Source organism: Lepisma saccharinum, chromosome 2 (assembly GCF_977018435.1).
Source record: "Lepisma saccharinum chromosome 2, izLepSacc3.1, whole genome shotgun sequence".
NCBI classification, from domain to species: Eukaryota; Metazoa; Arthropoda; class Insecta; order Zygentoma; family Lepismatidae; genus Lepisma; species Lepisma saccharinum.
This window is the reverse complement of record NC_139230.1, coordinates 169,790,403-169,816,305: the sequence shown is the minus strand read 5'-3', so window position 1 is coordinate 169,816,305 and position 25,903 is coordinate 169,790,403. Positions and strand designations below refer to the sequence as shown.

The window sequence follows — 25,903 nt, the reverse complement described above, 5'->3', positions numbered from 1 at the left end:
TTGAGAAAAAACTGCTCATTGTATGGAACTTATTTCAGCATTTTCTGATAGCTAACAAATAAGTGGTTCGTTGAAAAAAAAGTTTTTCCCAAATAACAATCACGTGTAAGTAACGCGTGGGTCTAAACTTACAAGTGATGATAAAAAAATGCACTCTTAGTTTACTTTGCAACGTATTAATAAGAAAAATGGTATGACACGAAGCGTACAAATTACTTAAATTACTTCCTTGTGACATCTGTTATCCAACAAGCTACAAATGTTGCTAACATTCACATTTGTATACAAGAAATAATACTTCATTCATCTTCATGTGAATGGAATCAATGAACAATACAATTAAAGAACATTACACGTCTTGATCAAAGTGGGCACCTCCGTTAGGAATGCAGGCACGAAGGTTTTTGCGGGCATTTGATCTCTTAACTCGTGATGTGATGGTGTCCTTGATGTGTTGACCAGCTGTTATGATCCTCTCCCTGGCTCCAAATGTAAAAGTCGCAAGGCGTCAAATCGGGAGATCGAGCCGGCCAGGGAATCGGGCCGCCTCGGCCAATCCATTTCTTTGGGTAATTTTCATCCAGCCACTGTCGCAAGCACAGGCAGAAGTATGGATGGGCGTAATCAACAATCATTTGATCGAACCATTTTTCCTGCCGCAAATCTTAAATGGCATCACCTATGAACATTTTGTGAAGAACGGGGTGGCAATGTTGTTGGAAGATGTGCCTCTAGCTACAAGACGTGACATGATTTATCAGCATGATGACTGCCCAGCTCGATCCCCCGATCGATTTGATGCCTTGCGACTTTTACATTTGGAGCCACATGACAAGACACCGGTAAACTCGCAAGAAGAGCTCAGGGAGAGGATCTTAACAGCTGGTCAACACATCAAGGACACCATCACATCACGAGTTAAGAGATCAAATGTCCGCAAAAACCTGCGTGCCTGCATTCCTAACGGAGGTGCCCACTTTGATCAAGACGTGTAATGTTCTTTAATTGTATTGTCCATTGATTCCATTCACATGAAGATGAATGAAGTATTATTTCTTGTACACAAATGTGAATGTTAGCAACATTTGTAGCTTGTTGGATAACAGATGTCACAAGGAAGTAATTTAAGTAATTTGTACGCTTCGTGTCATACCATTTTTCTTATTAATACGTTGCCAAGTAAACTAAGAGTGCATTTTTTTATCATCACTTGTAAGTTTAAACCCACCCGTTACTTACATGTGATTGTTATTTGGGAAAAACTTTTTTCAACGAACCACTTATTTGTTAGCTATCAGAAAATGCTGAAATAAGTTCCATACAATGAGCAGTTTTTTTCTCAATTCATCTCTTTATGTGGAAAATTGTCATTTTTTAAAGAAACAAAAGAAATTCGATTATCTCGAAAACTACTAATTTTCGGACGGGATATCATATGGTCAAATTTATTGCAAATTGTCTCTACTTTAACCCCTTTCAGGGAATACATCTAATTACCAGTCACCCTGTATATATAATACTATATACTATAGTGTACTATAGTATGTGTATAACTTTATCGAATATGAATTATGCATAAAATGACCTAAATGGGTTTTTAGAATCAGATTATGTCGTGTGATTCTTGAATTTTGTATTTGTATTTTTTTTATTTATATTCGGATCTCTGACACTTTTGGTTGATTAATTGCTGCAATGAAAATTTAATAAAGAGAGACTTTCTCACAAAAAAAACGTAAATGCCCAAGTCAAAACTCGAACCTGGAAATTTCGAGGCGACTGCAACGTAAAAATGTGGAAATAATAATGATGCATCTCTTACAATAGAAATCTTCATATTTATAAATTCCACTTTCAATAAATATGTACTGAGCGCCATTTGTTTGTTTACCAAAATAAATTTCACACACCAATTGTCAATCAATTGGTTTGTTTCCATTTTATTTCGACAAATAAAGTGGTATGGATGTTGCGAGTTCGTTAAATTTTGTTCCATGTTATTACATGCAGGGCAATTATATAGCTGTTGATGGGTTTTGGTTTCCCGCCATCGTAATAAAGTTGCCGAGTGTGTGTGTTTTGTAGGTAAATCGCGGAAAATAGGAAAATATATGCACATTGAATATCAGTAATCAGGTGTCATAATAGAGATGTAAAATGTACGAGAAACATTTTCTTTTCTTTTAATTTAATGAACTTTGAAAGTAAAGTGAATTCAGTTTTGTTGCACAAAGTGAATAATTATTTATAATCATGGAAATGAAACCACTATTTGAGTCTGTTGTGCATCATATTTTTCGGACAAAATAAATACCAATTAAGTTCAGATGAAAGCAACTATAGAGGGGGATGCAAAAAAGGAAAATTGCTATGAAGAGAAACTGGAAATTGACATAAAATTTACAAAAATAGTTTGAATCTTATGAGTATGATAAATACAAGTTTAGAAGAATGATTGATTGAGAGAGTGCTTTATTTTACTTCGCTTTTTGTGCTACTTTTGGCTAATTTGCGAAGATTGGGATGAGTGATGATGTGATGAAATTGTTGAATGGACACTCTCAAACATCCATACCCAGGCCGGGATTCGAACCCGGGAACCTTGGCTAAAAAGGTAGAATGAAAGCAACATATGGCTGCATAGAAGAATTTCCAGAGAATAAAAGTACATGTTTACAGTTATATCAGTCAATATGCTAGCGATAATATAAACTAAGGTCATTGTTCACGAGATAAATTCATTGACAAACATGCCCATACATTTGAGGAGACTTCTCCAACTCTCCTTTGGCCGGTCAGCATCCAATCGATAAACAGTGCAGCACGCGCTGGGAGAACCGTATACCCACAACCATTCAGGAACCGACAGTTACATGTAAGAGCCACTGAAGGAATTTTTTTAAAACTTGATTATTCTTCCTCCAAGTGTCAACCCCGAACAACTCGGACATGGCGGAGCCTGAACAAACGCAATGAAATATCTACCTGACACTTTGCTTCCTGTAAAACCATAATTAAAAATTGCCCACAAACCCAAAAACAGGTCTTGGCAAGACCACGTGACGAAGTGGAACCTCCGCCACAGACATAGGCGCGCGCACGAGGGGGCAGGGGGGGGGGGAATTGACCCTCCTACTTACGGACGTTCGCAGTTGTTTTCCACGAAAGTATGAGCAAGGTATTTTTCCATGGGGCATATTACCTCCATGATAGTGCTGCACCCTCAAAAACACCACTTGAATTTGAAATTATCGCATTCTGCGTCCCACCCATTACATAATAATTAATATAAATTATTATGACTCAAATACTGAAACCAAATTATACGTGTGAAATATATACTTTCAGATTGACATTTGTTTTCAAAGGGGGAGGTGTGGTCATCCCCCTCTTTTCAGACATCCCATGCCCCTACATTATTATACTTTCACCTAGAAATTTAGTGTAGAGGTAACTTATTATTAAACGATATTATAGGAGAAAATGAAGTATTTTCAAGATGATGAAAGTTCAAAGCAACTACAGGGGAAGTGGGTGCAGTGGCACAACCACAAAGGGGACGAGGTGTATTGCCAATTTCCAACCTTGAACGGAAATCAATTCTAGGGGGCAAACATTGAAGTAAAAGAAAGCAAGACTAGCAGAATCTAACGGTAGCCGGACAAAAGGATACTCAATTAGTTTTCACGCCTTTTTTGCATTAATTCTTCCAGACGGCCAGGAGCACTTGCAGGGGGCACACAGTGGCAATTGCCATCTCGACTTCAAATTTTATACAAATAAAAATACATTTCGTAAAATTTTCTGAGTCGCTTGGCTCGCAATGTCTGCTTTTCTTACAGTTTTGTCAAGTTCATAGCCGTAGCTAGGGGGCGGCGGGAGTTGTCCGACGCCGAACAATCTAAATGAGAAAAATTGTAAAAGAGAATGCGATGGCGTCCCATGAAATGTTTTGCGCCCTTTTAAATCAATATTATTTTCAATTTGCAAAAATTTGGATCGAAAAAGGTTCTTGCTCGCTTCTCTCCCAACTTATTTTCTGTAATGCATTGTCGGTTGAATTGATGTTTTAAGTCCACTTTATGCACAGTAAGGCTAATTGGGAGTGGACCTACAGTTTTAAGTGGGATCTGAACCACTATTTGCCTCCAGCGAGCCCGGGACCCCTTGATTATAAGGCGACGACGCTACCACTGCGCCATGGGGAGACCCTTTGTATTGCATTGTAAAGTAAGAATAACTAACACTAAACATACATCAGACACATTTCAGAGACAATTTATATCATTTTTGCTGTTGGTTTGTTATGGGGCGGATGAATTGATTATGTGATGTATTTAAATTATATATATATATATATGCACATGCACACACACACACACACACACATATATCCATCAATGCAATAAAACTAAAACAGTGAGGTAAAATGAGGTTTTTCTATCTCGACTGAACTTTCAAGGCTCTTGCCCCCCCCCCTAATCAGAGGGCCTGCGCACGCCTATGGCCAGATAAATAACCCTCCCAGTCATTCAGTTTACATTCAACTTTGCGCTGTAACCAAGCATATGGACGCCATCTTGTGTTGAGGAACTACTAACAGATGACAAGATAAAAATAAATACACCACCCTGAGGACAGAGATAGAAACAGTCTCTGAAAAGTAGGTGCATAGAAACTAAAACCAGTGATTAAAAGTCCAACAATTACACATTTAACCAATCACCACTGATCAGTTATAATCACCCAATAAAAATGGGACCCCTATATCGTGAAATACCCGGTTCCCTGAAATGCATTGTGTGTTGCTTACCTCTATGGGGACGAGCCAACTTGAATAACAACTTTTCAATAGGTTATGTTACCGCCTCAGAGTTAGGCAACACAAAGAACGCATTGCAGGAAAACCAGTATTTCAGGATCCAGGTGATCCATTTTTATTGCTTGTGTCTGTACAAAGATGAATTTCGAGTCTGTCTGGACAACATTTTTCGGAGATTTAGAAATGAAATCATGAACTGCATTAGGGCATAATTAGTGCTATAAGTTTTCATAGAAAGTTTCTAATATAATGTGTAGTTTTGAAGGGGTAGTGGATGGATGCGTATAGGGCCGGTGGCAACCCACCATCGTGAGGAAATTGGGGATCTCCGAGTGAGTGAGCGTAATCCGGTCGCGACGTCCTTCAACGGCTGGGGTTTGGTCGGGCTGACCACCCGTCCCCCTAATCTGGCTGCAGATATCCACGCCTCCCTGGTGGCCCGCGTGGGAGGGAGGTCAGCAGTCGGTAGGTAAGCCAGGGCCCAATATTGGGCTGTAGCGCTATAGGATTACTTTTTAGTGGATGGATGCAATCGGTCAAAATTTCAAGATGGCGGAATTGAGACATTCACAACTTTCAAAACTTTGGAAAACACACTTCCTATGGTTGATGCCAAGTAGACATAATTTAATTTTAATGTATGTGTTGTATAAACGGCTCATGAAGCTTGTTAAATAATGGCATATCTATTCTATTAGAAAATATACACGGTTATTACGAAATAAATATGTACCCACTTGTTTACGTTTCGTTAAAAATCTCTTCTGAAAGTACCTTCACTGAAATGATAAGCTGAGACCTTTCTCAACTAATAGAAATCAATCTTCTGAAAGCTCATCAACGGCTACCCAAGATGTGTTCCTCGGGCTACCAGATATCTGTTTTTTATCGTCTTAAGACACCGCCTCTGTTAATGACGCTCAGGAAGTGAATTATGCAGACTAGTTTTCTCAGGTGGAAGAAAAAGGAATCAGAGACGGCAAAAAGGTTGAAATCCCGTTCTATCCCCCACGCCCACTCTGGATAATAAATAATAGGCCTGCCAAGGAAGAAGCTTCCTTCCATCTTGAACGCTGCCTCATCTGTTTCTTTGTTTCGTCCTTTTTTTTTTCATTTTTTTTTTCAGAATAGCCACTTCGTTTCTCCGATCCTCTCAGATTCTGTTTAAAAAATTGATTTTTAAAGATACTGTCCTACATGTCTCTGTTTCAACATTTCTGGGGCAATTCTGTACACGTTCTTTAGCTTTCGAAACATTGTTAAATATGATATGTGGTCTACCGGATGGAGTAGTGGTAACGACGTTACCTTGTAATAAAGGGGCAGCGGGTTCGATACCCGGTGGAAACACATTGCGCATTCGTTCGGATCCCACGGTCCCGTCCCAAACCGTAGCCTCTTCTTCTTAGATGAAACCAACAGATATTCGCAGTTTGCGACTTGTGTGCCTTTTCCTGAAAAACCTAGATATTTTATTTTACTTTGCAATTTTAGTTCATCAGACTAACATGCGTTCTTATCTCTTGTTTATTTATATTTAACTAAATTCTTATTAGAGTATAAAATACCTTTCACTCTTCATAAGTCATGCATTGTTCTCTGCAGTTTTCAATGCAACATTTAGGCTTTTTGATCGCGCATCTTACGCTTCACATCAGGGTATGATCCACTTAATTTAATATAATTTATAAGTTGGTTTAAGCGAAATTCTCCATTTTTATTCTCTTAATATATGATGTCAATATTACATTGCAAACAGTTATTAATGGTTTCAATGTCATTTACCGGAAAAAAGGTCCGTATTACTTTGGATTCGAACATGCAAACACGAGAATCAAAGTATTGCTTTAGACTGCACTCACGATTTTGAACCGTAAAAAAGGTAATCATTTTACGGGGAACGTGAAAGTTGGTGTGTTGGATTGAGTTGGTGTTTTAAGTCCACTTTATGCACATTAAGGCTAATTGGGACTGGACCTACAGTTTAAAGTGGAATCCGAACCACTATGAGCCTCCACCGGGAATCGAACCCGGGACCCCTTGATTACAAGGCGGCGACGCTACCACCGTACCATCGGTAGGCTCTGAAAGTTGGTGTGTATTGATAGAATATAGCTAATGTCATTCTTAACGGAAAGGGTAGCGTTTTAGCTTTAATGTTAGCACTGACAACTAGGAGGCGATCTCAATGATAACGTGGCTGCATGCTTGCATCACATACACAAGTATATTGTCTCTTCGGAACAACGAACCTGCTTGCAAATTTGCATCTTTGCTCCTTTCAGATTACCTACATACGAAGTGGCTTACAATTCAAAAGGTTTTGAAGAAACCTCAGTTTTATAAATAAAGTTGGATGAAATTAGACAAAAAAGTTATCTTCTGCTGGGATCGAACTCGGGTTGCCCGCAAACTTGTCCGACACAACAACCAACACTCCAAACGGGACAACACCAAACTCTTTCGCAAGTAGTCGACTGATTTTACAGATTGCTAATTCTCATGCGTAGGCAGGTGTGTCTTGCACTTTCTGTGCTTTTGGTATTTGAGTCACCATGGTCTCTCCCTAGGTTAATCACGGCAATAATGAGGAATGTTTTAGACGAAGATTATAAATAGGCACACAGTAATAATAACCCTTGCAAAAATGCCAGAACTCGAGCCTGGAACCTTCGATGCGAGGTGTGTCATTTGTTCGTACTATCTCTGCGTGTTTTCGTTAGATTCATGGTATTTCGTGAGTTGATATGAACAAAGTAAATTAATAAGACAAGTGGATGGAAGGAAGTGTAGATTCATAGCCACGGAACCATTGAGAAGATATATTTAGCCTAGATAGAGAATCTATATACCTATGCCCTTGTTATAGAGAACATATTAGAAGAATGAAAGAACAGATTAAAAATCAAATATGATATGTATCCTTTCGTCAAAATGCCTAGAAAACAATATTACATACATCTTCACTGACAGAAAAGAATACAATATTTTTCCTTTGGTGGGGATCGAACCTAGGTCTCGCTGATGAAAGCTGTGTGCCCTAACCAACACTCACTCAATCAATAACACTACATTCTCTTTTTTCCAGTCAGTCTGTTTCCTTCCTCAACACGTAAAGAAGAAAATTCATCTTAATTTCTCTCATAATTGTTTCAATGTCTATTAATAGAAACCACTTATGTCAAAAATGGACGCATTCTTTCTGTGAAAAATCCCATGTTTCGCACATCCTGCTTCTCCATTTACTGTTATTTGGACATTCACTTGGTAGTTAAAACTTAGCTTTGTGTGTTTGTTTTCACGTGCATGTGTGTGAGAAGAGTGGTGTGCACGTGTGTTGAATGTTGTTCTAGGTGTTATTTTCGTTCAAAACATTAATATAATTGTAAAATATGGAATTTACTGTAATGCAAGGACTGAAAATATAAACCAGGTCCGTCAGGTTCGTTCCCAAACAACATTAAATAAAGTAACATAACGTGGACCGAGTATTGTTCCATGTCGAGAACACGAGACATTACGTCCGACAATCTTCACCTCGTATTTCTCTTTGGCATCACTGCTCAATTTACAAAGATGTATACCCCTAACTGGTATACAAGCCGCAGAATTGCAATGTTGGTTTAGTTGTCTATTCACAAGGCGCTTGGTGGTCAGACATTGTGGACTTCTTCAAAGGGGTCGTTAAAACCCGGCAGTGTCCGTGACTGAACATAAGACTCCACATATTTTCGATCTCGACAACATTGTTGAATTTTTTAATTTGTTTTCTTATTTTACATCACTTCTATGCCACTTTTAGATAATAACGACAATGAGAATTAATGATGATGATGAGATGACATTGCCAGAGGGTCGCTCGCTAATAAACACTCATAAACTCTCCAGGGCTCGAACCCAGAACCTTCGGTGGCGAGGTAAGTGGACAAGTTAACACGCTCGGCCAACGAGCAAGCTTGAAGTTATGCGATTAGCAAAATTCTCTAAAGGAGAGGGCATTAGAATGTATTGAGAGACAACACTAGAAACAATATCCACTCCTGAGTCCTCAAGTGTGGTTTGTTACTGTCTCCACAACTCGATGGAAATTTCTTGACTAAAATAGTAATCACTTCACTCCGAGGATTTAGTGTCAGAGTTCGTATTTCCTTACATCTTTCCATGAGAATTGCATCCCACTTCTGCTCGTGACTGTATCATCGCTCACCGCACGTTCTCAAGACCCTTCAGTCAGACCTCAGAATCGATAAATGTGACTAATTATATACCTGATTGTTGTGCCGACCTCCGTGGCGGAGTTGTTAGCACAGTGCGCTACGACCCCAGACGTACCGTGTTCGAATCTCGGCTTCGAAATGTCCGTTTATCAATTTCATTATTTCATCTTCGCGATTAGCCAAAAGTGGCAAAATACGAAGTAAAATAAACAAAATCAAATCTATAAATCAATCTATTCGGATTGTAGTGATGTTTTATTAGTTTATGTCGTACTCCTGCCTCTAGTTTAATCGCATGAATAATGATTAGATGAAATAGGTGAGAGACGGCCATTTTTTGGACAGATTAGAACTTAGGACCTCTGATTTCGTAGAACGTTATGCCATCCACATGCCAACGGAGACTGGCTGATATTATGCTTATAAACTTTGACTGATAGTAATAAAATTATGCACTCACTCACCCCATATCCATGGATGAAAACTGAGAGAAAATATGGAAGAATGTGAATATTCAGAGTTTCCAGATTCACATTATGCACAGATAGGCTAATCGTGACTGGACCTACAGTTGAAATTAGGATTCGAATCATTGTGTAATGTCCATCGACCGGGTGTCGAACACGGAACCCCTTGATTACAAGACGAATATACAGAGGATATTTCATTCTGATAAAGAGACAGAACTGATAAGAAGGAAATTATAATTTTGGTGTTAAGTTCAATCATTTATTTATTTATTTTACTGTCGACGCTCATTTCATTATCTTGCATTTATTTCGGATAGTCTTATGAGTCTTCTTCAAATCTATTAATGCATAACAATCTCTGCACCATTTGTGTTTTCCATCAGAGTTTTATGCAATTTTGTGGGAATCCTATCTTCGCTCGTTGTTTCAATGTGATCTGATTTCCACAATAGACGACGTCTGGCTGGTTCTGAGATAATGAAATTCCTCGTCCCGCCTCCCTCTTCCCAGAACTCTTCATTTCATGTATTTTACGCTGATTCCATGAGTTTATCCTCGATATCACCCAACCGTATTATCAATACTCGCACTTCAGCAGCTTCAAATCTATGTAAATTACTCAAGCATCAACCCTCCACGTTTTCACTTTGTTCACCGCAACAAACCAATCGTCTGATGTTCTTACAAAATAACATTATGAAATAAACAACATTCTGAACAAGTTATAGTCTCGCTCTCATGAATTTCATGATCAGTTTGCAGTCGGGTGATTCAATGTTAAATCATGCGGTTTTGACCCTTGACCTCTGGAAATTTGTCCAGTTTTTTTTCTTTCAGGAGGTGTGTGCTATATTAAAAATATCTTCGAAAAAATACCGGTTTCACCCACCTAGTTTGATTCGTTTCCGAGATATAAATATTTTACATAGTCAAATAATCAAAGTTTAAGTTCGCTTTATGCTCGGATCTGCTAATCGGGATTGGACCTACAGTTTAAAGTGGGAACCGAACTACTGTGCAATTTGTCTCCACCAGGGAAAGAACCCGGGATCGCTTGATTACAAGGTGACAGACTTACGCATGAGGGGGCTCCATATTCGCATGTGAAAATACCATGTTTCGTAAATAAACGTTTTAAAAAATCCGTAAAAAGTGGACAAATTTCATTTTTTTTTCAGAATCCTTGTATGGTGCTTCACGAAACTAATTTCTACATCTGCTCAAAACAAATAATTATAATCCGATAAGTCAAGGGCCTGATTTGACGTTATTTTATTCTGTCACTTTTTCATGTTTTTCTCTAATAAGAACTTATTTCAAAGATAATCTAATTTAAATTCGACCGCTCAATAGCCACTGAATCGGCTAGTATTCTTCGTAAAGTGCCAACTACGTATATGCAAAGGAGCGTTTAGCTTGAAGCACTACGGAACAAGAAGTCCCAATTTCGAACTAGTCAGTCATGAATATACATTTTTCTTTTCCCAATTCTCATTTCATCATTTCAAAGCAACGTAAAATAACCTAAATATAAATAAAATTGAACATATTGTGGAAAAGTTTAGGACTTATGACGAATGTGGGGTGAAATATGTCACTAAAGATGCATTCCTTGCATTTACATCTCTATTTTTCCTATCCAAACGTGATTCAGCGACCGGACATTACGAGCGCGTTGATCAAGACATCTCAGTGGTAGGGCTAAGATAAAACAGCAGATGAAGTGAAACCATGTCAGATGATGATTCTTGGATGGCAAACCCAGATTCTACGAAATCTGATTAAGAGCGAAAGACGAAAAGGTCAAATTTTTGACACGAGAGTATGTGTTCTCTTACATAAATAAAATGACAACGAAGGAAACTCCTTAAAAAACAAACAAAAAGTAATATGGAAAATTAAGCACCAGTTCTGTGTTTTACTCCCATTCCTTTCATCATATTGAGTTCAGTTGATTTTGCTTCAGAAGCACACCAAAAATCGAAGTATTCTCATGTGTAACTTTGTGAGTGATGAAAGTCATGTATTTTACTGTATGTTTGAAAATTAATTATTATTAATTTTATTAATTATTATTTAATTATTATTATTATTATTTCTTTAATTAAATTATTCAATTGTCATTTTCGTATTCAATACGTTGAGTTACATAAAAACAAACAAAGGGCAAAACGTATTATTGAATGTAATTGAGGAAATGAGATTCCTGTATATGTGGTGAGGTGTTTTATCACAAAGGTCGTAGGTTGGAATCCTAAGTAAGACACGAGCGTGTGTTTGCCCCATTATCTATTTCATCTCATTTTTAGAAAATAAAGTAAACTAGCATGTACTCTGAATTATATTGTAGTCCCAAATGATGACTAAAACGAAAACTCTGTGCCAATAATATATTTAAGTCCATCAAAGCTTCAACTTAGATATATCCGATATTACACCCCCCCACACACATTATATATATATATATATATATATATATATATATTTCATATAGAATACACATATACATATATATACATAGGGCCTTCCCGATGGCGCAGTGGTTGCGTCGCCGCCTTGTAATCAAGGTATCCTGGGTTCGATACCCGATGGAGGCATATAGTGGTTCGGATCCCACTTTAGGTCCAGTCCCAATTAGCCTTTCTGTGCATAAAGTGGACTTAAAACACCAACTCAATCAATCAATCAATATATACGTACATTAAATATGTTTCTGGAATATTGGGGACCACCCCGTACTCTGCTTGCGATGTACTTGGTCACATTACATATTAAATGTAAATGATCGGGTATTGCTTTTAAACATACTATAGATTTTATTCTTATATATCACTTTTGTGACTCATTAATCAAATCGCAACGATAATTAAGAATGATACGTAATTCGATTAAATTGATGGACATTTACGAAAATATACTCGTGACACGTCAGGAATCTAACAGAATCCTACGGTGACAATCGTGAGTGGGCCACTCAATGTGCTTAGCCACTGAGGTGGCACAACCTTTTCGGATATATGTACTTTAGTGTCCGAAAGCATTGATAAATTCGCTGCGTATCACATAAAATATGTCCAGATTGAGTTAACAGGAAACTCGATTGCCATGTCATGGCAACAAAGCCCCTTTAAATTAGTAGGTTCAATGCGAATGAAAACTCTATTAACGTAAATCCTGAAGTAATTGTGCGATATTTACATAGATTTTATTCTGCATGAGTTCTCCAATTTGTTTTATATGTGTGTGTGTTTTTCAAGAGCAATGCATTATAGTATTTTTATGAACAGAATACATATTGACCTGCAGAGTTCCACCTTAGCTTTCGAACTTCTAATTCAAATATAAAGTGGTCCTCTCCGATGGCGCAGTTGCCTTGTAATCAAGTCACATAATAGTTCGGATCCCACTTTAAACTGTAGGTCCAGTCCCGATTAGCCTTACTGTGCAAAACGTGGACTTAAAACACCAAATCAAATATACAGTGTAAATATCTTCCTGCCACATTTGTTTGTTCAAAGAAATTGTCTATTTGCCGTGCATAGCATGATCCAAGAGTACTTATTTAATTTTAAGTGGGTACGATAACTATGTACCATTTGTAGATAATACATAATAAATTAGCACAACCCATACCAATCTAGACTTAAATTACAAATGAAACAAATTTGCTGGTGTCTTGCAATTTGGATGACATTTCTTTCTGCATTGTGTTTGCAACTTTTTTGCTTACTGCAAAATCGCAAATATAAACACTTTAAAATAATTTTACTTAATTGGGAGTTGAATGCCTCCTAAATGACTCTGATAGATATACGATTTCATAGCAGTTTTGCTGATGTAAAGAAATAACGAAACATCATAATTTATATTCTTGAACCTTTCATGTGAATTTCATATTTCGATATAAAAATATTATCAAAAAATATTTCTATAGAAAATTATTTCAAAATCCATATTTTGTAGTGTAAATGCCTTGTCAACAATCATAAAAATCACATGTACATATACTATTAGCAAGCCTGTGATATAAATACCTTCACAAGCTTTGAAGAATGCGTCTCGTCACTATATATATATATATATATATATATACAGGGTGATTCTAAAGGTATAGTACAAACGAAAACCACAGATACCTCCCATGAAATAGAGACGAAAGTTCCCCTTCCACTTTGCCGAGAGATGCCTCCGTGAGGAGCTAGACAACGCCGAAAACGTGTGAAAATGAACTTCACACTTCTGTACAGCCAGTACCAGTGAAGATAGAAAGGCGGAACAAACGAAGTCAAAGGAACACCAAAGTCGCCCATCCGAAAAACACTAGGCGGCAGCTGCGCAACGCATGCGCATGGGGTTCCACAAAGGAAATAGGAGTGTCCCGCAAGACAAGTGAAGGGAAAGGGTAGCGATCGACAACGGTAGGGAGAAAAGAAGCAATGAAGCATGAAGTAACAATTGCACAACGGGAAACAAACACATGCAGCGCGTGGGGAGTCCCCAAACACAGTGGGGAGACACATCAGCAAGAACAAAGCACGGTTCAACAAAAGAGAAAGAGGACCGGACGGGGAATGGTACCTGTCAAGGAGACAACAAATGCGGGACGAGGGATTCCCCGTAGCAGCACCGAGGGGATGTCACATAGAGGTCGTGCGCCAGCAGGACAAACACAGCAACTACGAGCACAGCAGATTTATTGCCACGCAAAGGTGCACTTACAGATACGAATAGTACGTAGTACGTAGTCGTACCCCGGACTGACGTTGTTACAAAAGTTGCTCAAATTGACGACCACCACATTCAATGCAGGCATTGCAGCGTCGCAGGAAATTCTGGCGAACCCTATCAAAAATCCCTGACATGGTACACACCTCGGCCGATGCTGCAAGTATCCGCGCTTCCAATGTTTCCTTGTCAGGCACCGGGGTCTCGTAGACGAGTGTTTTCACATGGCCCCACAAGAAGAAATCCATTGGTGTGAGGTCAGGCGAACGGGCGGGCCAGGGGACGGGGCCCTCTCTGCCGATCCAGCGCTGTGGGTAGGTACGGTGCAAAAGGGTTCGCACTGTGCCATCAAAATGTGCAGGCGCTCCATCCAATTGAAACCACATACGATGTCGCACGTTGAGGGATTCATCTTCTAGCAGCTCTGGAAGGACTGATGCAAGAAAGGTGCGATAGAGGCGGCCATTTAAACGTGGTGGCAGCAGGTATGGACCGATAATCTGTTCATCGATGATACCTGCCCAGATATTCACTGCAAACTGGGTCTGATGGTGCACCTCGACTGCTGCATGTGGATTTTCATAATCCCACACATGGCTGTTTCGGCAATTGAAGATGCCCTCACGGGTGAATGTTGCCTCGTCCGTGAAAAGCACATGGCGCAAAAAACGGGGATCGTCGGTACAAAACTGCAACAGTCGTTGACAGAATTCCACATGTCGTGGGTAATCCCCAGCCTGCAACGCGTGGACTCGCTGCGGATGATAGGGATACAGCAGATCATCATGAAGGGCACGCCACACTGTCGACTGTGATACTTCCACTGCACGTGCAATGCTACGGGTGCTAGTGGACGGTGTGTCGTCCACGCGAGCAAGTACGTCCTCCTCGACCGCCGCGGTGCGCACATGTCTTGGGTGACCGACATGATGGCCTGCACGTAACACACCAGATTCACCAAGGGTACGGTGCACGTTCGAAAACAACCTGCTGTCGGGTTGTCGCCTCTCCGGATACCGTCCGCGATAAAGGCGTGCAGCTGCTCGGCCATTGCCATCTGCAAGGCCGTAGACAAAATGCATGTCCCTCAGTTCTACAAATGTGTAGCGTTCCATGGTACGGTGAGGATAGTGCCAATTATGGAATACTGTACTGCAGTGCACAGGTGGCACACACACTGGTCACAACGGCTTCGAAACAACGTACTCAATTGTCGTACGTCAAGCACACCACCACCGCACCGGCTCTTTCACTGACACGCTCCCTGACGCTGCACTTCCAATCAGCCCACACGTCCGCACGGCGCTGTGGTACAATCAGCTGACGTTCCTGAGCCACCCGTGCCTGTGCTCTTCACTACCTGACCACTGCCGTCAGGTGGGGCCATGTACTCTGGGGCCTTGTCATCGTGGAACACATGTAGCGTCCTTCATTCTTGCCCCATTCACCCACAACACGTACTTCGTCCGTCTTGCTCGAGCCGACGGGGAGCACTACGTACGATCGTGTGGTGTTTGTGTACACCAATGTGGGGTAACCCAGCAGTTGAACAGACGTGCATACCCCCACGTAGCTTCATTACACGATTGTCCCACGCAGTTTATCTGTCCAGCCTTGCTCGGCCCGGTCTCACAACCACGCGGCAGTGTGCGGCTGCGGTGGTGTGAGGCCACGCTTGGTTTCGGAGCGGAAGGCTGCGGCCGAGGAGGGAGTCGATTTGTTCGGCTGGGGTTGCGCTCGGAAGCAAGCAGCCGCGTCAGGTCTGGGAACGGTGGACCTGGTGATCGGGATGGAAACATTCCGACCTTGTCCATTAGTGTCGTCCACCGTACGGAGTGGTGGGGTCCGTACGACACTCCAGCAGCCTTTCGCCCGCTCCCACCCAGAGATGTGTCTCCGGCTTCATTTCTAAGAGGCTGATTGGGCCCCATCACGACGTTTGTTACAACGTCAGTACGGGGTACGTGGTCCTATCTGTACGTGCACCTTTCATTAGCAATAACCTCCTGTGCCCGTAGTTGCTGTGTTTGTCCTGCTGGCGCACGACCTCTGTGTGACTTCCCCTCGGTGCTGCTACGGGGAATCCCTCGTCCCGCATTTGTTGTCTCCTTGGCAGGTACCATTCCCCGTCCGGTCCTCTTTCTCTTTTGTTGCACCGTACTTTGTTCTTGCTGATGTGTCTCCCCACTGTGTTTTGGGGACTCCCCTTGCTCTGCACCGCCAGCGCCGCCATTTCTGCCCCGAACCATGTACGCGTCTGTTGCCTGTCGAGTGCCACGGACCACTTTGCTTGCAATCTCAGTGTGTTTTTACATCCTACTTCGTCCTCCCGTGGTTCTGCAAACCCGCACTACTTTTCTTGACTGCACTGCTTCAGTCATGGTGTTTGTTTCCCGCTGTGCAATTGTTACTTCATGCTTCATAGCTTCTTTTCTCCCTACCGTTGTCGATCGCTACCCTTTCCCTTCACTTGTCTTGCGGGACACTCCTATTTCCTTTGTGGAACCCCATGCGCATGCGTTGCGCAGCTGCCGCCTAGTGTTTTTCGGATGGGCGACTTTGGTGTTCCTTTTGACTTCGTTTGTTCCGCCTTTCTATCTTCACTGGTACTGGCTGTACAGAGGTTTGAAGTTCATTTTCACACGTTTTCGGCGTTGTCTAGCTCCTCACGGAGGCATCTCTCGGCAAAGTGGAAGGGGAACTTTCGTCTCTATTTCATGGGAGGTATCTGTGGTTTTCGTTTGTACTATACCTTTAGAATCACCCTGTATATATATTATATGTATGTATGTATATACGTATATTGTTCATTAACATTACTAAAGAAAATATAGCTGTCTTGATATTATTCCTTGTATACAAATAACTTGCGTGAAACCGTTTTAGCTTAGTGGCTAAGGTGTCGACTTGTAATTGGAGGCCGGAGGTTTAAATCCCGCGGCAGATGATCCTAACTGGGTTTAGTCCGCAATTTTTGTAATTCGTTCCCGTTGGAATACCGAAATAGCACGCTCAACAAAGGACATCAACGTCTCTTCCACGTCGCGACTAACCAAACTGTAAAACAAGCATTTCGATCATCCGACATAACCAAAGAAAGAACAGTTACAGAATTAAATATTCTCCAGTGCTCATCGTTATTATGTACAATCATGATTTAAGTTGCTCAGTCGTAGTTAAATATAAGTTGAAGAAACAATAGGTAATCCGGCAATTAATTCTCTCTTTAATCAAACTCTTAATTTTATTCATAAATTGTGTGATTATTATCTTCAACATTGAATTCTGCGACACCATCAGGAAAATCTAACCGAACCCAGTTGATCAGTTTTATTATTCTGTTTATATCATTCTATATCCTGTTGCTTTACCCATAATTCCACGTGGTTTTTCCTGGGCTACAACATTTTGATCTCTGACATATTATGTAATGGTATAAAAATCTCGACTGTATTCAAATGTCATTTACATGTATTCCCATGTTATCCTTTCTACCCACAGAGTATCGCCCAACAACAGTTTCCTCTTAATGTAGGAAGAGAAAAGAAAAAAAATGTTTTTTTCTCGTTCACAAGGGCGCGTTGATTAGCTTCTGATCAATATTTAAACAATGTAAATGCACGAATTAGTTACTAGGTAAATTTTTGTCTAAACAATTGAAATACTGCCAGTTGTAACGATGCGTTTCCTTCTGTTGATTTATTCATTCTATTGGTCCACTCTTTTGTGTTGTACATCAATATTGTTATATTTTTAATATACGAGTACTTAGGAAACACGGTGGTTATGCAAATTTGTATAAACACTGTGTTGCCTCATTATTTGAAAATATAAATAAGATAGCGATGTTCAAGTTCGATTTGCATTATTATACATATATTATTTTCTGCTTCAATCCTAGCATAAGCTTTGATTTTCCCTTGTAAGTGTCTAATCGTGGATTTCATCTAATCATGTATCATCTTCATCATAGCGTAAAATGCCAGAAAAGTGACGTAAACTAAGAGGCATATAAGATACCGCCCAGGGAGTCCATAAAGTCCTGCAAGAAACTAAAACTCTATAACTTGAAAACTATTAAGTTTATTAACAAAATATTTTGTGTGTACTTACAGCAAGGTTCAAAGTTTATTTCCTGCTTGTTAGGTTCATCGCAAAACCTCCAATTGTGCACCATTCACGTCCAAACACTGTTACAGTCTTTTTGTGAAACCGAGAATTGCGTGCTGACGGTGCTCTCCTGGGATATTCAGAATCACATCCCTTATTTTTTCTTTTAGGTCATCCAGATTAGCTGGTTTCTGTGAATACACCTGTCTTTACATTTCCCCACAACCAATAATCGCAAGGTGACAACTCTGGTGATCTTGCAGGCCAAGGTGTAGGCCCCTCTTCGCCCAATGCATCTACCTTGAAATTGTTCGTTAAGAAACTGGCGAACGTCAAGGGTAAAATGCTGCGGCGCCCCATCTTGTTGCATGTGGACGTCATTGATGATGCCTAACCTATTAAGTTCTGGCACAAGGAATGTCTGTAGCATGTTCAGATAGTTGTTGCCATTTACCGTGTCTTCCTCGAAGAAAAATGGACCAATGATGTAGTCCATTGAAATTGCACACCACACATTCACTTTGGGACTACCCCGAGTTTGTACTTCAAACTCGTGTGGATTTTCAACCCCCCAAATTCGGCAAATTGTGCATGTTCACTTTTCCCGACACATGAAATGTGGCCTCATCTGAGAACAGAATCCGAGACAGAAGGTCACCATCGCCTTGTAAACGTGTAAGCATTAACCCACAAAACAACATTCTCTTGTCACAGTCTTCGTCTTTCAGATCGTGTACAAATTTTAACTTGTAGGGCCGGGCCTTCGCCTTCTTGCGTACGATGTTGTGTAATGTTGACTTCGATATTCCCAGTTCCAGTGATCTTCGTTTCAGCGATTTCATTGGACTCCGATGCACGCTGTCCTGCACTGACTGAATCACATCGTCACTCGATCCTGGCCTTCCACTGCGTGGCAAATCTGACACACTTCCCATTGCCATGAACTTTTCATACCATCTCCTGATACTTGAATTTGCTGGGGGTGGTTTCCCATATGTTGTCTGGAACTTTCTCTGCACTGAAACACAAGATTTTAACTCTGCAAACCACAGAACACACTGTACCTTTTCCTGGATGGACGCCATCTTAAGTCACATGATCACGTGATTACCAGTGCAAGCATCACTGAGCAGTGTGGCCAGAACAAAACTTTAAACTTCCACCCTTCTCACCCCAAAAATATGTATTGTTAAACGCAACAACTAAAAAGTTATAGAGTTTTAGTTTTTTGCAGGACTTTATGGACTCCCTGTATTTAATGGTATGAGTATAGTATTCTTTCCTACTAATGCATACTGAAGTGAAGCTGTGTATTATTTGCACTTTAAGCACATATAGTGTATTTTTGACTGGACCTACAGTTTAAAACACTATGCGCACGGTGGATTGAACCCGGATCCCTTGCTTACAACGCGACAACGTTACTATGGCGTCTGCTAATGCATACAGATGAAACTTTAGCGAAACTTGTATCTTATCACACTTGACGTTTGATCATCTGGATTGGCCATTTGTCGTGAAAGAAGTAAAGATTTAAGTTACAGCCTAAATTAACTTGATTGGCTTCAAGTGAATTAGCCGACCTTCGTGAAAGAGTGGGTATCACAGCACACTACGATGCCGGGGGTCTCGGGGTAGAATCCCGGTCTGGGCATGCTTGTTTTTTGTGAATGTCCCTTCACCAATTGCATCACATCATCACACATAGTCGTGATTAGCCAAAAAATTGAAGAAAAGATGAGCTTAATAACGAAAATTAAAATCAAATCGAGTACATTTAATTATTTGTAGTAACTCATTCATGCCAACTAAACCACTTGAAGCACAGCACTGATACCATTATTGGCTGGCGCCTTTTACCTGTAAATTTTGCGATGAAACTTGAATAAATCAGTGGAGATAACGGGAAACTGGAATGTTGGAAACGCAGTTTGAGCGACACAAAAAATATCAACTTCCATTCAGGGCTTGAAATCTATGGGCTGGAAACAATAACTGCTTATCAGTTTCATCTGAAAGACTTTTCCAAGCTTTAGCTTTTAACATCACTGGATCATCCGTCAATCAATTTTACGGCTGATTTAACCAGTTCCCTTTTCTCTTTTCTAGTTTCTGTTACGGTTGTCTAAAACAGAGCAAAATAAATTATAATCTAATCGTGGAACATGAGTGGCATGATTGAATCCCTTCTTTTCAACTATGGGCCATCGAGATTAAAAGTTCAGGAAATTTTCTCACCTGCTCCCGAAGATGAAATAAGGGATAACACTTGATTTCGACGTTACAGGTTGCCAGTGATACCTATACATTGCAAATAATAGACAGATGCATATCGTTACACTTATTTAGTTCTAGTGCATATTCTCTTAATTTCAACTATAATTTTTTTTGTATTTTTTTTGTATCAATAAAGACGGCGTCATTATTCTCTTATTATTATTATAAACTTTTTAGTTATCTACCGGCTAATTGTCCCAATGGTCCTGGGCTAGGATCCCGGCCAGGGCATTGGTGTTTTCATTGTTCAAATGATGACTAGGTTTTTATAATCACAGTGACATTTTCATCAAGGATAGAAGTTTGTCATGCAAAATACAGGAAGGAAGAAGTAATGTCAATTATTTCTTAATTTGTGAAAAACTTTTACATTACCCCATAATGCCATAAAACCTTTTATTTAACATGTTATATTTAATCTGTATCTTCTTGTACTTATATGAAAATAAAAATGAAGTATACGTAACTAATCAGTGACCAAGCATTTTAAGTGGTAGACCTGAGATCTCGCCACCATAAGCTGGCCCCTGTGGCAGAGTGCTTAGCAAATCGCGCTACAACGCCAGGGGTTCCGGATTCGAATCCTTTCCTAGGAATGGATGTTTGTGAGTGTCCATTCATCAATTTCATCATATCATCACTCATCCCCATCTTCGCAAATTAGCTAAAAAGTGGCACAAGAGGCGATGTAAAGTTATGGAAATCAATCAATAAATCAATCAATTTCATCATAACATCACTCATCCTCATCTTCGCGATTATCCAAATGTTGCAGCAAAGGGAAGTAATATCTCATACTTTTTGTTCTTGTTTTGAGGCAAGTAGCTGTTTACTTGACTTTCAAAATTATTATTGTATTTTTCTTCATCCACGTTTCCAAAACACTAGAGAAATTTTCAACATAAAGGTGATGGAAACTTGAAGCCGCTTTCCTGTTTGTTTCTTTCGTAACGGTAAAAGCAACTCTCTTACCTTGATTCGTTGAAGACCCGTTGTAGCCGACTAGTTGCAGGATCCAATAAAGAAACCTGATCTGGCCAATTTCTCTCGACCTGTGGTTCCTGGAACTTCTCTCGTTGCTGGTAATTCTCGTTTCTTTATTAGTTGGTACCGTGAGAAAATAGTGAGAGATGTGTAAAACACACACACACACATACAGAGAGAGAGAGAGAGAGAGAAAGAGAGAGATAGTAAGGAAGGAACGAGAATTATCAAGTTATCAATTTCTGTAATTTACGTCGCATTTCTCTTGGGAGAAACACACTGCCTTAACGGTTGCTCGAACTTGGCTTCTAAGACTTTGTAGTGAGTTGTGATGACCACTCCGCTACGAAAGTATAAAAGTGGAGATGTTGCAGTAATAGAATATTGATCTATTTGTTAGTTTTTGTTTTTTAAACTTCACTTTTCTGCGACTATTGGCGAATCGTCAAGATGAGGATGAAAAGCTACTTAAATTACCGAAATTGATAACTGGATAATTCTCATTCCTTTCTCACCTTCGCCTCTAACTCTCTCAGGAAGTGGTATAACAGAAAGCGAGATAGGGAGAGAGAGCTTACCTATTCATTAATACACAATGTTTTATCGTGGGAATATTGTTTCAAGACAAGTTATATTTAATCAGTTTATTTTGCATATATTTGACGATAATTGCGAATGTTAAGCTCTGTGTTCGTAAATTTGGTAGAAACTTCCTCCAGTAAATGAAGATTCATTTAGTTATATAAATATTTTTTTCCATTGTTATTATTGTATATCGTTTCTCTGTATCTCTAAGTAAAGATGAGAGTAGGATACGAGAGGATAAACACAAATCAATGTCCAGCTTGGATTCATATTATACCTTAATTCAATAAGAATGTGAATATTTTTATTGTTAACAAAATTTCCACGATATCTTAGCCGCCGTACATGAACATTGGATCAATATTCCATTGATGACTTTTGTACAATTAACTTCATTATCGAACATAATACCACATATTACCAATTACACAGACTTTTTGGAAAACTTCAAAAGTTTCAATATACAATATTGCGTATGCATCCACAACTTTAGCTCAAAATTGGATTCTCCGTAGTTTCCTGTACAATCATGAGCAAGATTTCTTCTTCAATTCCAGCCTCAGGAAGGAGATGTTCTTGAAATCAGCGCGATTACCTAGCAGTTGTCGAAGCTTATAACCAAGAAAATGCCTGACTTATTTTGTGATCCTATTTCCAAAGATGCGATTTCTTATAGGTTTGCCCGAGGCTTTCGTTCATCTTTTACAGTCATTAACAAAAGTGCGTAGTAACTGGATATAGCTAAGACTCTGAACTAATAGCAAAGAGTTGCTTTTGTACTGTGTGTAGTCTTATATGCTAAATGTAATAACTGACCAGTAACACCTTAAGGCTAGACAAATAACATTTCAATCCTTCTGCTTGTGTACTAATCACGAATATTGTAAATCTTAGTAGACTGAGCAGTGATAACGAAGAGAAATACGAGATGAATAGTAGTAGTAGTAGTAGCTGAGTTAGGGTCACTCAGTTCCAATATAAGCTGATTTAGGTAATACGGGTCGAGAAAGTAGCAGAGTTAAGGTCACTCGGTTCGAATAGTAGGTGAGTTAGGATCATTCCGTTCCAAGAGTTGCTGAGTTAGCGTTACTCGGTTCCAAGTGTACATGCCGGGTTAGGGTCACTCGTTTCCAATGTGTCATGTTTTTCGAATGAAGCAAGGTTCCGTTTCGGGGTTTGTTCCTTTATTGACTGCTGCTTGCGTGGGCTTCCCCAATGACACACAGGTGGATTGATTTGCTTTAATTTACTTCGCTTTTCTGCCATTAGAAAATATGGCGCAGTGGTACCACCGTCGCCGTTAATAGTTCCCAGGTTCGATACCTGGCGAAATACATTGCACACTGACTTCGATCTCACTTTAAACTGTAGGTCCAGTCCGATGAGGCTATCTGACCACAAAGTGAACTTAAAACAAACTTTGACTTCTCCTTGCGAGCAAACCTATTAAATTTGCTTCATATTTATGTCTCGTGCATTAAGGTAAACTCTATGTTATACAAAGATATTGGAGGAAAGGACATCGAACACAGACACACACACTACTCTGCTCACACACGCAAAATAAATGTCACATTGCATTCTTCACAATAACAATGTATCAATTATTTTACAAGTTCATTATTCATATAATGCAATATTTAGCAGAGAAAGTAAAATAAATTTAATTTCAGGAATTGAGCATTTTTATCCTGGCTGAGAACTAGAGAATGTCATTGTGTTGATAGTGTGTTCGTTAGCATACAAAGCTTTCTTCAGCTGACTATCTGTTTCATCCCAGCCAAAGGCACTTTTGTTGCTTTTCTATCGGTGAAGAAATGTACACTATTGAATTCCAGGCATTTTGACGAGGGAAAATGTATCATACCTAGTATTATCTGTGTCCATCCGTTTTTTGTAATAGGTCATTTATCTCAATACAGTGTATAGATACCCCAAAGAAAGGAATTATATCTTCTTCGAGACATCTCCTAGCTACAATTCGTCACCCTCTTTTCCGACCGATTCCATTTACTTGCCTGTTCATAACACCCAGCTATACATGATAATACACTTAACTAAAACGCACAATTTTTAAAAAAAATCATGAATATTATATGTATGCCTCTGATAGTGATAGCAAGAAATAATGATCTGATAGTTCTCAGGTTCGGGTCTGGCTTTCTTGTGGGTATTAATTTCGGTAGTTTCATCTAACCATCATTCATCCTTATCGGAGCGATTAGTCTACGGAGGAAGCTTGCGTTACAGTGCGATTAATAACGTAGGCGACTTCCGTGACCTAGTGGTCAGAGTAACGCGCTACGAAACTAGAGGTCCAAGGATCGAATCCTGGTCAGGCATGGATGTATCATTGTCTTTGCCCCATCATGAATTTCATGACCATTACCACCATTCTGTAACTGGTTTACTGAATGAGAAGAGTGAGTGGTGAACCCCGACCTCTCAAATTAGAGCCTGCCCCCCTTATGGTGACGGAGTCGTATTTGGGAGGTCGGGGCTCAAAATCCAGAGGTTTTTCATCGCCAGTTACTCTAGGCGAATCATTAGATGAGACAGTCGTTGAAGGCCACGACCGTTCCTTTCATTCTCTTGTTTCTATCTTTTCGTATTTCGTTCATTACATGTACGTGTAATTAACCAAGAAATAAACCATGCTAAATGATTTTGTTCATACAATAATGAGACATTGTAATTACTTGTGTTCCCAAGCTAAGGTTCTGTGCTACATATATCAGAAGATACAGTTTCTATATGTTAACTATGTTAAAGCTACTCTATGTTTTGTGATACGTTAAAATGTTGAAGGTCTGAACGAAATGCTCTGTACTTGAGCTAGGATATGGTTCCGCAAATTAACTGAATTTATGTTTTTATCCTCTTTTCAGGTGCAATTTACCAACGCTGCAACGCAGACATGTCGCTATTGCGCGTTTGAAACATCCTGCGAATTTTGGTAGCACAAGTCATGAAGTTCGACTCTTCGTCTTGGTTCTGTGTCCAAGCAAAGAGGTAAGAATTCATTCAAATATTTATCAGTGAAGATATACGTGTGTGTCTGTACATACTATGTATCATAATTCCTCCCGGGGTTTCGAACGATTATAGAACAAGATCTATAACACATACATCAAAAAGGTGCACATCAGTACACAAAGTTTCTCTCCAAGTCTGGTGCGTACGTACCTTACAGGTGCTCTATATGTGCACCTCTGGTGACGCGGGAGACGCCAGACCTGAAATCAAGTTCCTGCCACACACGTCCCGACATACGTATCACGATTATTACCAGTGACTGCATGCATGATCCTTTCTTGCAGTTGTGCTAAATCATGTGGAAAAAGGGGCACGAACACTCGATCTTTGATGTAACCCTATAAGAAAAATCGCATGGGGTTACGTCAGGTGAACGTGGAGGATACGAAAGATGGGGAAAGTCATCTCGAGAAGCACGTCCAATCCAACAGTAGGAAGTTGAGCGTTGAGGCAAGCACGGACCCCTCACGGAAATGTAGGGGAGCCCCATCTTGTTCAAAAATGAAGTTCTCGCTATCTTCCTGCATTAGCCACTGTTGCAGCATGTCTAGGTACACCCGTAACAGTTGGCTCCACAAAGAAAAAAAGGCCCATATTCATTTGACGAAGAAACTGCACAAAACTGCACATTCACTTCAGGGGAATCACGGATGTGTTGCACCACAAATGAGAGTTTT

The 25,903-nt window shown here is 39.9% G+C and overlaps 1 protein-coding gene across 1 annotated transcript in view; it reads left to right on the top strand.

The window, feature by feature from the left end:
• The window catches only part of LOC145983754 (solute carrier family 4 member 11-like), a 398,440-nt gene that overhangs the window by 280,589 nt on the left and 91,948 nt on the right, over nucleotides 1–25,903 (top strand). The window contains exon 3 of the mRNA XM_083116803.1: nucleotides 25,079–25,202. Within this exon, the coding sequence (XP_082972929.1) occupies nucleotides 25,079–25,202 (124 nt within the window). The remainder of the gene's footprint in view (nucleotides 1–25,078; nucleotides 25,203–25,903) is intronic.